At 44.4% G+C, this 13,863-nt stretch overlaps 1 protein-coding gene across 1 annotated transcript in view; it reads left to right on the forward strand.

The window, feature by feature from the left end:
- The window catches only part of ATP6V0A2 (ATPase H+ transporting V0 subunit a2), a 50,071-nt gene that overhangs the window by 17,203 nt on the left and 19,005 nt on the right, over nucleotides 1-13,863 (forward strand). Inside the window, exons 6-9 of the mRNA XM_032243711.1 lie at nucleotides 426-552; nucleotides 6,295-6,377; nucleotides 7,948-8,041; nucleotides 9,161-9,373. Coding sequence (XP_032099602.1) covers nucleotides 426-552; nucleotides 6,295-6,377; nucleotides 7,948-8,041; nucleotides 9,161-9,373 — 517 coding nt within the window. The remainder of the gene's footprint in view (nucleotides 1-425; nucleotides 553-6,294; nucleotides 6,378-7,947; nucleotides 8,042-9,160; nucleotides 9,374-13,863) is intronic.

A 13,863-nucleotide genomic window follows, 5' to 3' on the forward strand; every position in this document is an offset into this window, starting at 1 on the left:
ACTGCAGGCTCTGCTTCCTGGGTTCAAGCGATTCTCCTGCTTCAGCCTCCCGAGTAGCTGGGATACCAGGCGTTTGCCACCACGCGTGGCTAATTTTTGTGTTTTTAGTAGAGACGGGGTTTCAGCATCTTGGCCAGGCTGGTCTTGAACTTCTGACCTGGTGACCTACCCGCCTCAGCCTCCCATAGTGCTGGGTTTGAGCCACCGTACCCAGCCAAGAATTTCTCTTTATTATAAGCTCATCTATACATTTAAAAAGAAGTTTGAAAAATATTCTACCCAGCACTTGAGATGTTTTGCTGTTGGAGGGCTTTCAGGATATATTCGCCACTTGGTAAAGATGGAAGTCTTCATCATTCTTTTAATGTAGTTTCATAACATTTATTGCTTTCAGTTGACTACAGGTTGACTTTATTGTCTCACAGATTTGTGTCTGGCCTAATCAACCAAGGAAAAGTGGAAGCATTTGAAAAAATGTTGTGGAGAGCCTGCAAAGGGTACACCATTGTGTCCTATGCAGAACTGGATGAGTCCCTTGAAGACCCTGAAACAGTGAGTAAATGTCACCATCACCTTTTGGCAATGACGGGCTGACAGCAGAGCTGGAGATAAGGTAGAAAGAATGTTTTTCTCCTGAACGATTTGATAAGAAGTTGTTAACCTGATGCCTTTTATCCCCAACCATATGTGTGTATATAGTTCCTGAAATTTAGGACGTTGTCTTATATAGCCACAATATGGACTATCAGTCACGAATGAACATAGATACATCCTGAGCCTTGAATATCATTCAGGTTTCACCAGTTGTCCTAGTACTGTCAAAGCAAATAATTTAATTAAGCATCACATGTAGATTTAGTTGTCATGTCTTACTGTCTCTTTTTTTAAACTTTGTTTTTTTTTTTTTTTTTTTTTTTTTAAGGAGATGGGGTCTCTTTCTGTTGCCCAGGCTGGTCTCAAACTCCTGGCCCCAAGCGATCCTTTGACGTGGGCCTCTCAGAGTCTCCCAAAGTGTTGGGATTACTGGTGTGAACCTCCTCACCTGGCCTTTTTTTTTTTTTTTTTTTTTTTTTTTTTTATACTTTTTATTTTTGCTAGAGATGGGGCTCTTAGTAGGCTGCCCAGTCTGGTCTTGAGCTCCTGGCCTCAAGCCATCTTCCTGCCTTGGCTTCCCGAAGTGTTGGGATTACAGGCCTGAGCCACCATGCCAGGCCTGGCCTGTCTGTGGTCTCCTTCATTCTGGGACAGTTTCTCAGACTTTCCTTGGCTTTTCTGACCTTGACATTTTAAAATATTACCTTGGCTTTTCTGACCTTGACATTTTAAAATATTACAAGTTTTTTTGGTAGCATGTCTCTGGGTTTGGGTTTCTTGGGTGTCTTCTCATGATTCAGTGCAGGTCACGTGTCTCTGGCAGGAGCGTTGCTGAGGTGAGCCTGCGTTCTTCTCATTGCACTGTCAGGTGCCACACAGTTCTGTTTGTTCCGTTACCGGTAGTGGTCACTGTGATCACTTGATTAAGGCAGTACTTTTTAGGCTTCATTGTGAAGTTACTCTTTGTGTTTGAAACTGTAAATATCTCATTCTCCATCAGATTTTCAGCTTTCTCCTTTATTTCCTATTTTGTTTGATGGGCTATATTCTGTTGTTTTAATTACTTGTTTCGATGCTCACATTCTCCTAGATTTGGCCAGTCGGAACCCATGCAGGCTGGCTTTTATATCCATTTTACATGTTCCCATCACTTTTTGAGCACTTTTTTTATACAGCAGGATGTCTAGATGCATGTTGCAGTTCCTCTCACATAGCTCTGGCATCAACTGTTTCTTCAAGGAGGCTTTTTTCTTTAAGTGCAAATTTTGGTATTTTGAAGCCAAGATGTGGCTTCTTGGGTGTGCCCATTGTTATTGAGGGGTTGCTTTTCCTTGGCTATGTCAGAGGTAGCTTGGGGACACACAAAAGCACACGCACATATATATTTACAGCTGCAGACCCAACTCCATCTGTCCCCACGTACACACCTAACAGCCGTGGGGCTGAATAGTTCAGAAGACAGGGCGGAGGCAGGGGAGAGACAGAGTCATAATCACCATTATGATAGCGCTGTTTTTTAGACTTCACAGTAAAGGTAACTTGCTTTTAATGAGGATGAACTGCTGATCTACTAAAGGTAGAAAAGGAACTTGGTTTTCTGAATTTTGAGGAAAGGTTCTTATTTTTTTTCTAGGTTGGCCTCAGGAATTTTGCCTGCGAGATTAATACACATCCCATAGTAGTTTTGACACAAAAAAAGAAATTTGGCTGTGATTTATTTAAATTTTTTTATTTTTTAGGTGGAGTGTTGCTCTGGCACCCAGGCTGGAGTGCAGTGGTGCGCTCTCAGCTCACTGCAACCTCCACCTCCCGGATTCAAGCTAGTCCCCTCTCAGCCTCCTGAGTAGCTGGGACTACAGGCGCACACCACTACACCCGGTTCATTTTTGTATTTTTAGTAGAGACGGGGTTTCACCATGTTGGCCAGGCTGGTTTTGAACTCCTGACCTTAGGTGATGCACTGCCTTGGTCTCCCAAAGTACTGGGATTATAGGTGTGAGCCACTGCCCAGCCTATGATTTGTTTTTGATTTTCTGAAATAAAAATCTAATCAGTTTGAAATCTAATCAGTTATGCTGTTCATTAACCATACACCTGTAATATTTTCTGCTGTTTTGTAGCTTTTGTAACCGTCAATAGTCATCCGTTAATTGTCCTTCAGTTGTGACCTTGGTGACTTTTCTATTTCAAGCTGATGATTAAAACTAAGATCAAAGGGCTGGGTGCGGTGGCTCACGCCTGTAATCCCAGCACTTTGGGAGGCCGAGGCGGGTGGATCACGAGGTCAAGAGATCGAGACCATCCTGGTCAACATGGTGAAACCCCGTCTCTACTAAAACTACAAAAAAATTAGCTGGGCATGGTGGTGCGTGCCTGTAATCCCAGCTACTCAGGAGGCTGAGGCAGGAGAATTGCCTGAACCCAGGAGGCGGAGGTTGCGGTGAGCCGAGATTGCGCCATTGCACTCCAACCTGGGTAACAAGAGCGAAACTCCGTCTAAAAAAAAAAAAAAAAAACCTAAGATCAAAACTGCTCTGAAGTAGCATTTATATATTTTTTGAGTTTCTTTGTTAAAATACCAGTCATTCTCATGCATAGCATTTACTCAAGTTAAAAAAATTTTTGTTTTTTTTTGGTTTTCTTTTTTTGAGACGGAGTTTCGCTCGTTACCTAGGCTGGAGTGCAATGGCGCCATCTCTGCTCACCGCAACCTCCACCTCCTGGGTTCAGGCAATTCTCCTGCCTCAGCCTCCTGAGTAGCTGGGATTACAGGCACGTGCCACCATGCCCAGCTAATTTTTTGTATTTTTAGTAGAGACGGGGTTTCACCATGTTGACCAGGATGGTCTCGATCTCTTGACCTCGTGATCCACCCGCCTCGGCCTCCCAAAGGCTTGGGTTTCAGGGGTTAAGCCACTGCGCCCGGCAAAAAAAATATTTTTTAAATAGAGTTTGTAAGTTCTCTTGGGCCTCTTCAACCGTGTCCACCTCCAGGGTTCAAGCGATTCTCCTGCTTCAACCTCCCAAGTAGCTGGGATGACAGGTGCCCGCCAGCATGCCTGGCTAATTCTTTTATTTTTAGTGGAGACAGGGTTTCCATGTTGGCCAGGCTGGTCTCGAACTCCTGATCTCAAGTGATTGCCCGCCTTGGCCTCCCAAAGTGCTGGGATTACAGGTGTGAGCCACCGTACCCGGCCTCTTGTGCCAAATTTTTATGGAATGTGTTAAAGAGCAGTAAACATCTCTGAAGGAATACAGAGAATGGATAGATGTATGTCTTGAAAATACAATCCCGTCCCCATAGTTATAAAGAAAATGCATGTTCGTTATATAAAAGTGGGAACAATGCAGAAAACACTCATTAGCTTCCTATTCTGAGCTACTGTTAACATGCCAGTGTATGTTCTCTCAGTCGTTTTCTGGATAAGATAGGGGTATTTTATTTGATAACTTTGACTCAGGTTCTAGGATTTGTTTATAGTGTCAGGTTTAGTGTCTTTTGGGTTCAATGTCTGACCCCCTTGAAGTCATTACAGATGCCAGAGACTATTTTTAGCCATTTTCTCCCGTTGATGTCCTTCGTAAATGCTGACCATTTTCTCTGCATCAAAGCTAGACATGGGTGCTGTCTTTGGTTGTATAGTTTGTGTTTTTCTGTTGTATGGCACCTCTTCTGTCTTGTGCCTTAAGTAGTTGTGTTGCCAGGCTGGTCTTGAACTCCTGAGCTCAAATGATCCTCCTGCCTTGGCCCTCTAAGATGTTGGGATTACTGTTCCCGGCCTCTTTTTCCTGGTTTTAACTCTTTTCTGACAGTGTGAAGTCTGCTTCCATTATCCACTGTGTGTTTGGTGGGTTGCTCAGTTAATTGACTTACTTATTCATTGTATTAATTCTCCCAGCCACATCCTCCCACTCCCCCTCCTGCCATCCCCTCCCTCCCACCACCACCTGCCCATGCTGTGCTGTAGCTCCCCGCCTGTACTCCTGTTCCCCGAGGCCCAGGGCTCAATTTTTGGACAGCTTCCCTCTTCTTTTTGTCCTTAGGGATCTCACAGAATTTTATGCCCGAAATGTATATATTCCTAGCTTGGACCTGTCCCCATAATATTAGACTTTTAAGTCTGTCTATTCCATATCTCCTTTTAAGTATCTCGAAGACGTTTTTCTGCTTTTGCCTAAAACCGAACATGTGATCTTTCCTCCCAAACTTGCCCTTCCAGACCCGCTGATCTAACTGTGCAGGCTGAAAGCCTTGGCTTTCTCTCCACTCTTCTCTGTTTCTCAAGTCCCACTTGAATCCCTCAGCAGATCTGGTGACCATGTCTTTTAAATAGGGAGTCTGGCCACCTCTCACTCTGCCTCCCTCCTTGTCCAGGTCTCGTCCCCGCACCTGCCTCGCCTGGCTGGGCTCCTGCTCCTGCCTCTGCCTCACCCTGGTCTCTTCTCCCAGCATCCTGAATGATCCCTAGGAAACCACAGTCAGATCATTTCATTCCTCTACTCAGGACCCTCCAGGGGCCTCCTGTTTTCCTCACCAAAACCCCTCGGAGGTGCGCAGTGGGCCCGTGGCCCTCGTCACACCTCTGCGCCATGTTACCACATCCCTCCCCGGCAGTGCTGGCCTCCTTGAGTCTCCTGATCATGCTTCTCTGTGTGTTTCTCCTCTGCCTGGAAGTCTCTTCTCCCAGCATCTACGCGGCTGGTGTCCTCACTCCTGCATGTTTTTTTTTTTCTGTTTACCCTGACTTGAAGCTTACCTGCATGTCTTTATGCTTAAATGCCACCTTCTCGGGGAGGCCTTCCTTGCCCGTCCTATGTGGGATCACAGTGCCCAAGCCTGCCTTCTCTCCCGTCTCCTCATCCTGCATATGCTCTTTATAGCACTTATCTCTACTTGGCCTACTTTCTTTGTTTCTTTTGCTGTCAAGTTAAATATAAGTTTAAGTTCCCTTCTCCTCCCAGGTCAGGGGTTTTTGTCTGTTTTCCTCACTGCTGTATCCCTGGCATCTATAATAGTGCCTGGCAAATAGGCTAAAAACCTATTCAGGTTTTATAGAATTCTGTTTTGTTGGGTATTTGTAAATACAGGTGATTCTTCATTATTTACAGTAATTATGTTCATAAAGTCACTGAGCTCTCTAAATCGTCAACTATGGAGCCACTGCTCCTAGGAGAAACGCAGGAGTTGAGTATTCACATTAAGCTCCCAGCCAGCAGCTCTGTGACTCGAGCCTGAACGAAGCATCCCTAACACACGCTGTGTCTCCGCCAGGCACATCACAGCTGTCTTGTGCTCAGGACACCAGACTGCACCTCAGCACAATCCTTGGGGGCTGTTTTGTATCGTGAAATCACCAGAAAAAGTACCGAAGTGTGAAAAACATGACAACAAACAGGACACTCGATAGTCTGACAGAGGAGATGGGAAGGCAGGGTGTCACCTTGTTGGACTTTACCTGGGAATGTGGGTGTCAGGTGCCTAAAATTTTTGGCTGCTCTGCACATGACTGAAAGTGCTCTGTGGATTGATTTGGGGCTGTTACAGCAAGTAGGTACGTTTATAGTTACAGACTCCTCAAATAAGGAGGACTGACTGTATTGGGTGAATGAATGAATGAATGCTTTGACAGTGTTTGAGCTGCCAAAGTTCTAGAAGTTGTATATGCAGAAGTAACACTTACCCTTATTCATTCTTTGTAGGGGGAAGTCATAAAATGGTATGTCTTTTTAATATCCTTTTGGGGAGAGCAGATTGGCCACAAGGTTAAGAAGATATGTGATTGGTAAGAAAAAGAAACATTTCATTTATGTCTTTATATTCAGTCACCTCTGGTTCTCCTTCAGTATCCCTCTGGAGTCAGGAACAGGGTGGCTGCTAGTTTTTGTTATATAATTTGTTTGCTGCACTGCTGAGTTCTTAAACATTTAATTTGTCAACTCTCTTGTCAGTGCATTACTTAAAATTATTTAAAAGTAGAGACCGTTTTAATAATATTCCTAGATTTGACTTTTTTCCGTGGGGGATCAAGGCTTCAGATTGGTTGAAAAAGGAATGAAGTTTTCATATGTTGTGACTTCCTGTTGCTTTGAGCTACCCGTTGGGCTTATCTGTCATCACTGAGTACGTGGCACCTCTTCTGTCCTGGTTGCCCTGGGGCAGGGCTGTGGTGTGTGGTGAGGGGGGGTGTTTGGTGGCCTGTCTGGATGCAGAGCCTCCCTGTGCCACTGTCTCACTGGACTCACTTGGACAAGTGGCCAAGCCTCAGTTTCTTCATCTATAAAAGGGGAGAGTGCCTTATAGGCCTTTTAGGACTAAATGAGGTGATCGGGTGAAAGATGTAAGTTTGGCATAAGCCATCGGTAATTTTGAGTAGTGGTACAACAGTCATCTGTGACTTACTCCTGTCAGCAAATGGGAACATAAGCAAAAGCCAGATCAAGTCGGAAAACTCAAAAGAACAGCCCTTTGCTTTCTTACACCAGTGGAGAACTCAGCTTGCCTTGATTCTTGCAGGGTAGGGGTGGGATTTGGGTGTTTTCTTTTTACCAGAATTTGGTTCTCAATTGGTGGAATAGAAAGTAATTTCAGGTGTTACCCACATAAAGCTTTTATTTTAATAGACAGGTATTTGTTTTACTATAGATTTGAAAACTATACCCAGCTCAGCAAACACACGATTTCACAGATATTGTTGCTTAAGATAAGGCTAGAGTAGGTGTTTAGTTTTTCAAAGGCAGAACTTAAAGAAAAATCAAGGTATGGTGTTAACATATGAAGGTGGTCCAGGAATGCCTGCGGTTTGGGGGACAAAGCTCAGTATTCCCCCTTGAGGTCTGGGCACTGAGTGGCCCTGGAGAAAACACCGGCTCAGGGAGACTGTGGACCCTGTCAAAGGCAACTGCTAGGAAGCCAGACCCCTTTTCTTCTTTCGTTTCCGTGTGTGTGTGTGTGTGTGTGTGTGTGTGTGTATGTGTGTGTGTGTGTGTGTGTGTGTGTCTGTCTGTTTGTGTCTGTGTGTGTCTTTGTGTTTGTGTTTATGTCTGTTCGGTGATTCCCAGCCCAAGGATATTGTTGAATTTTAGGAAGTTGGAATTGGGAATGAACTGCCGGGAATCATTGAAGGCAGGAGTGGAATTTGGATCCAAGAGGGAGTTAGCTGGATTTGTTTCACTCAGCAGGTGCTTGCTGAGCATCTGTATGCACGGCCTGACCAAGGGCGGATGCCTGCGTCTGCACCCGTCTCTCCCAGGCAGCTGCTTTCATTCCGTTTTGTTGGGAGATGTGCAGGGGAGGTGAATGTGTTTAGTTCTAGCGCTGACAGATGTGAGAGCATGTTCAACTCTGTCTTCCAGCTACCACTGCCACGTGTACCCCTATCCAAACACAGCCGAGGAGCGGAGGGAGATCCAGGAGGGGCTGAACACACGCATTCAAGATCTCTACACTGTGAGTGAGCCCGAAGCGGGTGCCTCCTAATCTGGGGGCTGCCAAATGTTTACATATCTACTTTCTCTCCTTTTTAAAACAGATAATATTGGTTGTAGACAAATCCAGATGTTCTAGTGAGATTGGAATGTTGCTCCTCCTCCCCATAGAAATTTTATTTTAGCAGCCTGTTAGGAACATGAGTAATAATGATGGGGCTTTAAAAAAAGATTTTGTGGTCACCTTTGATATGTTAGATGGTAATTTTTTTTTTTTTTTTTGAGACAGGATCTCGCTCTGTTGCCCAGGCTGGAGTGCAGTGGCGTAATCTTGGCTCACTGCAACCTCTGCCTTCTGGGTTCAAGCGATTTTCCTGCTTTAGCCTCCCAAGAAGCCAGGATTACAGGCATGCAACACCACGCCTGGCTAATTTTTGTATTTTTAGTAGAGACAGAGTTTCGCCTTGTTGCCTAGGCTGGTCTCAAATTCCTGACCTCCAATGATTCTCCCACCCCAGCCTCCCAAAGCGCAGGGATTACAGGTGTGAGCCACCACACTCAGCCTGGATTATAATTCCTGATCACAAGAGACAAGCCAGCCCCAGTTAACATGGTTGGCATTATTTTACCTAAAGGATTTAAATTCATTTTTCTTCTGATGACAGTGAGGGTTCTCGTTGGCAAGAAGCATCCTTCTGGCTCACTTAAGCGAGAGAGGATCTCTGGCAGGATTGGGATGGGCGTTCGTTGGTGAATCACAGGGTTGATAGGGGCGAGGCCAAGCTTGGGCGTGATTAGGAACCCAGGGAGCTTGCTGGACCCTGGTAGGCCGTCACACTGCTGCAGTGATGATGATGTGTCACCATTTCCTGTGCCCCTGAGGTCATGTTCTCCAGAGGCAACCTCCCAAAAGAGGGTATATGATTGACTGAGCTTAGATTTTTTTCTGCCCACCTCTGAGTGGTACTAGAGGCGGGGAGAGGAAAGAAGGAATGGCTCCCTTATCAGCCACCGGGAGAGACAGGTGCCTGGAATGATCCTCCATCAGTGGGGAGAAAGTCTTCTAAAGGAAGTTGGGTGCCAGGTGGACAAAAACTAAAACATGCCCACTCCGCTGAAAGCCCCTGTTGTTCGTCCCCAGGTGCTGCACAAAACTGAGGACTATTTGAGGCAAGTACTATGTAAAGCAGCCGAGTCTGTCTACAGCCGTGTGATCCAGGTGAAGAAAATGAAGGCCATCTACCACATGCTGAACATGTGCAGCTTCGATGTGACCAACAAGTGCCTCATTGCCGAGGTCTGGTGTCCCGAGGCCGATCTGCAGGACCTGCGCCGGGCGCTGGAGGAGGGCTCGGTAAGGCCACCTTCCTCTCCTCTGCCAGGAACAGAAGAGAAACTAATGGAACTGATACGTTCAGAGAAATAAAGGAAGTGAGAATTTCATAGAGTAATGAGAATGCACTGTATTGACTCTTCTTTTGGTTTTTTAAAATATTAATTAAAAAAATTAAAATAGAGATGAGGTTTTGCTGTGTTGCCCAGGCTTGTCTCAAACTCCTGGTCCCAAGCGATCCTCCTGCCTCAGCCTCCCAAAGTGCTGGGATTACAGGTGTGAGCCACTGTGCCCAGCCTTGGCTCTGTATTTTAACTGATATTATGGTGAGCTGGTTATTTAAAGCTGTGTGTGTGGCCGGGCGCGGTGGCTCAAGCCTGTAATCCCAGCACTGTGGGAGGCCGAGGCGGGTAGATCACGAGGTCAAGAGATCGAGGCCATCCTGGTCAACATGGTGAAACCCCGTCTCTACTAAAAATACAAAAAATTAGCTGGACATGGTGGCGTGTGCCTGTAATCCCAGCAACTCAGGAGGCTGAGGCAGGAGAATTGCCTGAACCCAGGAGGCGGAGGTTGCGGTGAGCCGAGATCGTGCCATTGCACTCCAGCCTGGGTAACAAGAGCAAAACTCCGTCTCAAAAAAAAAAAAAAAAAAAAAAAAAAGCTGTGTGTGTGTACATGCATTTTTAAATTGCTCTTTTGAGTAATACATTCATTCACATGGTTTAAAAGTGAAGAGAAATAAGAGTATGAAAGACATAGTGCAGCGGATTCCACCCACCCCACAGCCTCACTTGTCCACTTTCTCCACTCGGAGATAACCGTTACCCAGTGCTGTTATTTCTTTGAGTTTCTTAACCATAGATAAGCAGATAGGAATAGATAATATTTTTCTTTTTCTTCTCAAAAGGGAAGAAATGTATTTATACATTCTTTTCACTAAATAAAACTCTCTTGTAACTATTTTATATTCTGCTGTGTGCATACTATGACTTATTTAACCAGTTCTCTGATCATTTAGGCAGTTTTCACTTTTACAAATAGTACTATAATGTACAAATCTTTTTTTTTTTTTTTTTTTTTGACAAGAAATCTCGCTCTGTCACCCAGCCTGGAGTGCGGTGGTGTGACCTCGGCTTACTGCAACATCTGCCTCCCGATTCAAGCAATTCTTTTGCCTCAGCCTCCTGAGTAGCTGGGACTATAGGCGCGTGCCACCATGCCCGGCTAATTTTTTGTATTTTTAGTAGAGACGGGGTTTCACCATATTGGTCAGGCTGGTCTTAAACTCCTGACCTCGTGATTTGCCCGTCTTGGCCTCCCAAAGTGCTGGGATTACAGGAGTGAGCCACCGTGCCTGGCCGTACAAATCTATTTGTAGGTAAATTCCCAGAAGTGGAATTGCTGGACTGATTTTGATAGATGTTGTCAGCTGTGGTATTTCTCTCATTATGAGTGAAGGGGAATACCTTTTTTTAAGAGCCTTTTGAATTTCCTCTTTTGTGAACTGTCTCTTCATATTCTGCAGTCATCTTCCATTGTATGTTGGCTTTTCCCTTACCAATTTCTCTTGGCTCCTGGTCTGTGACACCAGCAAGAATATTTTCCCCAGTTTGTCCCTTATCTTTTGACTTAGGATATTTCTAATTATTTGTTTTGGCTACACAGAAGTTTTTTGTTAAATATAGTTGAACTTACTCATCTTTGCTCTTACACCTTCTGGATTTTGAGTCACGGGCTTTTCCCGCTTTGAGGTTATAGAGTAACCCTCCCACGTTCCTGTGAGGTTTTTCTTCTATGCTAAACTCAGGCTTTCGTCATGGAAAGAACAGGTTTACATATTTCAAGTGACAGTTAAGGGAACACGTTTTTCATGAGTTTTTTTGGTTATGTAACCTTGTCTCATTACATAATTCTGTGATGGTACAAATGTAAAATATAATGTCCATTATGGCATAAACATGAAATACCCAGTAGTCAGAAAGACAGCAACACATAAATCGTATTTTGTTATTTAGAGTATGAGCCACCTAGTTGAGAGATAAACACAGGTGATTCTTATTTATCGAGGCGATATCAGCTCTGACTCTTGGTTTTCCCTGTCAAGGGGTACTGAGCTCTCAGCCCACCTCTTATTGCCCATAGTCCTGGCCTCTTCCCTTTCCTCATCTCTCCTGTCCTGTGTTATTTTTCTCCATGCATTTTTAGTTTTCTTGAAAACGAGCTGGCTTTCGAAGATAGAAGCAGGTGACTGAAACATTCTCCAGTGTTGATGAAGGCCAGCTCATCACCTGCTTCCCCACACCTCATGATCTGGCCCTTCACAGTTGCCTTGGTAGTCAGCTCGTGTCTAGAGGATGCCTTTTCTTCTGTCACCAAGATTGAATTTGATGAGGCACACAGGGGTCTCACATGCAGAACTCCTAACAGGCTGTGCAGGTGGAAGCGGGGAGTCTGAGCTTCCGGCCTACTGATCCCAGTTCTTGGGTTTACGTCTCTCTAGTCACTTGGCTACCAGAAGCTTGTTCCCTAGAGATGCCTCGGGAAACTTGGAAGAATCATATTCCCTGAATTCTCACATTGATCACAGTGTCTGTCTGTCTGCTGCCTTTTATAACTGGGAGTTAGTTTTTCTGGAAATAAAATTCAGGGCTCATTTTTTCCCCCTTGACTATCTTACACCTGTTCCTCCATTTTGTTCTGGCACCAGGCTCCTGACAAAAAGCCTGATTTTAATCTGATTTTCTTTTCCTTGTAATTCATGTGCTTTTTCAGTTTAGCTGTTTTTTTTTTTTAATCTTGTCTAGAAAAAGAAAGATCTTTTCTTTTTCTTTAAAGAGCAGTGATTTTCATCCTGGGCAACGTGGTTAAACCCCACCTCTACAAAAAACTAAAAAATTAGCTAGTGATGCACCTGTAATCCCACCTACTCTGGAGGCTGGGGTGGGGGGATCGCCCGAGCCTGGGAGGTTGAGGCTGCGTTGCCTGAGCGACAGAGCCAGACCTTGCCTCAAAAAGAAAAAAAAAACAAAATAAAACGAAAAACCCCAATGATTTAACAGAATGTGTCTCTTTTTTTTTTTTTTGAGACAGAGTCTGGCTCTTTTGCCCAGGCTGGAGTACAGTGGTGTGATATTGGCTTACTGTAACCTTTGTCTCCCAAGTTCAAGTGATTCTCATGCCTTAGTCTACCAAATAGCTGTGACTAGGGTCTAGAGGTGTGCACCACCATGCCTGCCAAATTTTTGTATTTTTAGTAGAGATGGGGTTTCATCACGTTGGCCAGGCTGGTCTCAAACTCCTGACCTCAAGTGATCCATCCATGTTGGCCTCCCAAAATGCTGGGATTATAGGCGTGAGCCATTGCTCCTGGCCCAGATGTGTCTCTTAATGTGGCCTTTCTCTGTGTTCTTCCAAGATACAGTCTTTGGTGGTGGTTTTGTTAATTTCATAAACATTCTTCTGAATTACAGTTTTCAGTATTTACTTTACTGTCTTGCTTTGGTTTTCTTCTTTTAGGACCTCCCGCCATCTTTCAGTGGACCCTTCTTTGCTTACCTTCAGTATCTGTCACTTTCCCTTGAATCCTTTTTGTCTTTCTTCACGTCTTTTTGATTTGTAAAATTTCTCCTCTTCGCACCTTCTGTTTCTCTTTTTTTTTATTTTTAAATTTTCTTTTTCAGCTTCCTCAGGTTGAAGTGTTTCTCTTACAGCATTATGAAGAAGCGTTCTTCACCTTCGTGTTCCTTCTAGTTTTGTCTTATTTCTGAAACAAAATTTTTCTTTTTTTTCCTAATTTCTTTCTTTAGTTCTGTTACCTCATTTCTGAGTCCTTCTAATTCTGATTCCTGGTGCTTTTTTCTGTCTTCTATTATTTTCTTAATTCTTTTAACTCCTTTTGAAACAGTAAGTGACTGGTTTTATCTGTTTTGTGGACATTCTTTCTGGCATCTTCTTAACTGCTCCTTGGCTTTTTTCTTCTTATGACCTTGTATAAGATTGGCCTCCTCCCTCCTCTTCTCACTTTTAAATGAAATTAGACTTTTGAGGCTGGATGCGGCGGCTCATGCCAGTATCCCAGCACTCTGGAGGCTCAGGCAGGCAGATCACTTGAGTCCACAAGTTAGAGAGCAGCCTGGCCAGCGTGGTGAGACCTTGTCTCTACTAAAAATACGAAAAATACAAAATACAAAAAAAATTAGCCAGGTGTGGTGGTGCGTGCCTGTAATCCCAGCTACTTGGAAGGCTGAGGCATGGGAATATCTTGAACCCTGGAGGTGGAGGTTAAAAAAAGAAAAAAAAAGATTTATGGAACATGGTAAAGATGCTCAGCTGCTCGAGGAAATTTTCTTTATTTTTTTTATTTTGAGACGGAGTCTCACTCTGTCACCAGGCTGGAGTGCAGTGGCACAATCTCGTGATCTCAGCTCATTGCGACCTCTGCCTCCTGGGTTCAGGTGATTCTCCTGCCTTAGCTTCCTGAGTAGCTGGGACTACAGGTGTGCGCCACC

The sequence above is a fragment of the Sapajus apella genome, unplaced genomic scaffold (assembly GCF_009761245.1).
Source record: "Sapajus apella isolate SASKATOON/1434 unplaced genomic scaffold, GSC_monkey_1.0 scaffold2, whole genome shotgun sequence".
Taxonomy (NCBI): Eukaryota; Metazoa; Chordata; class Mammalia; order Primates; family Cebidae; genus Sapajus; species Sapajus apella.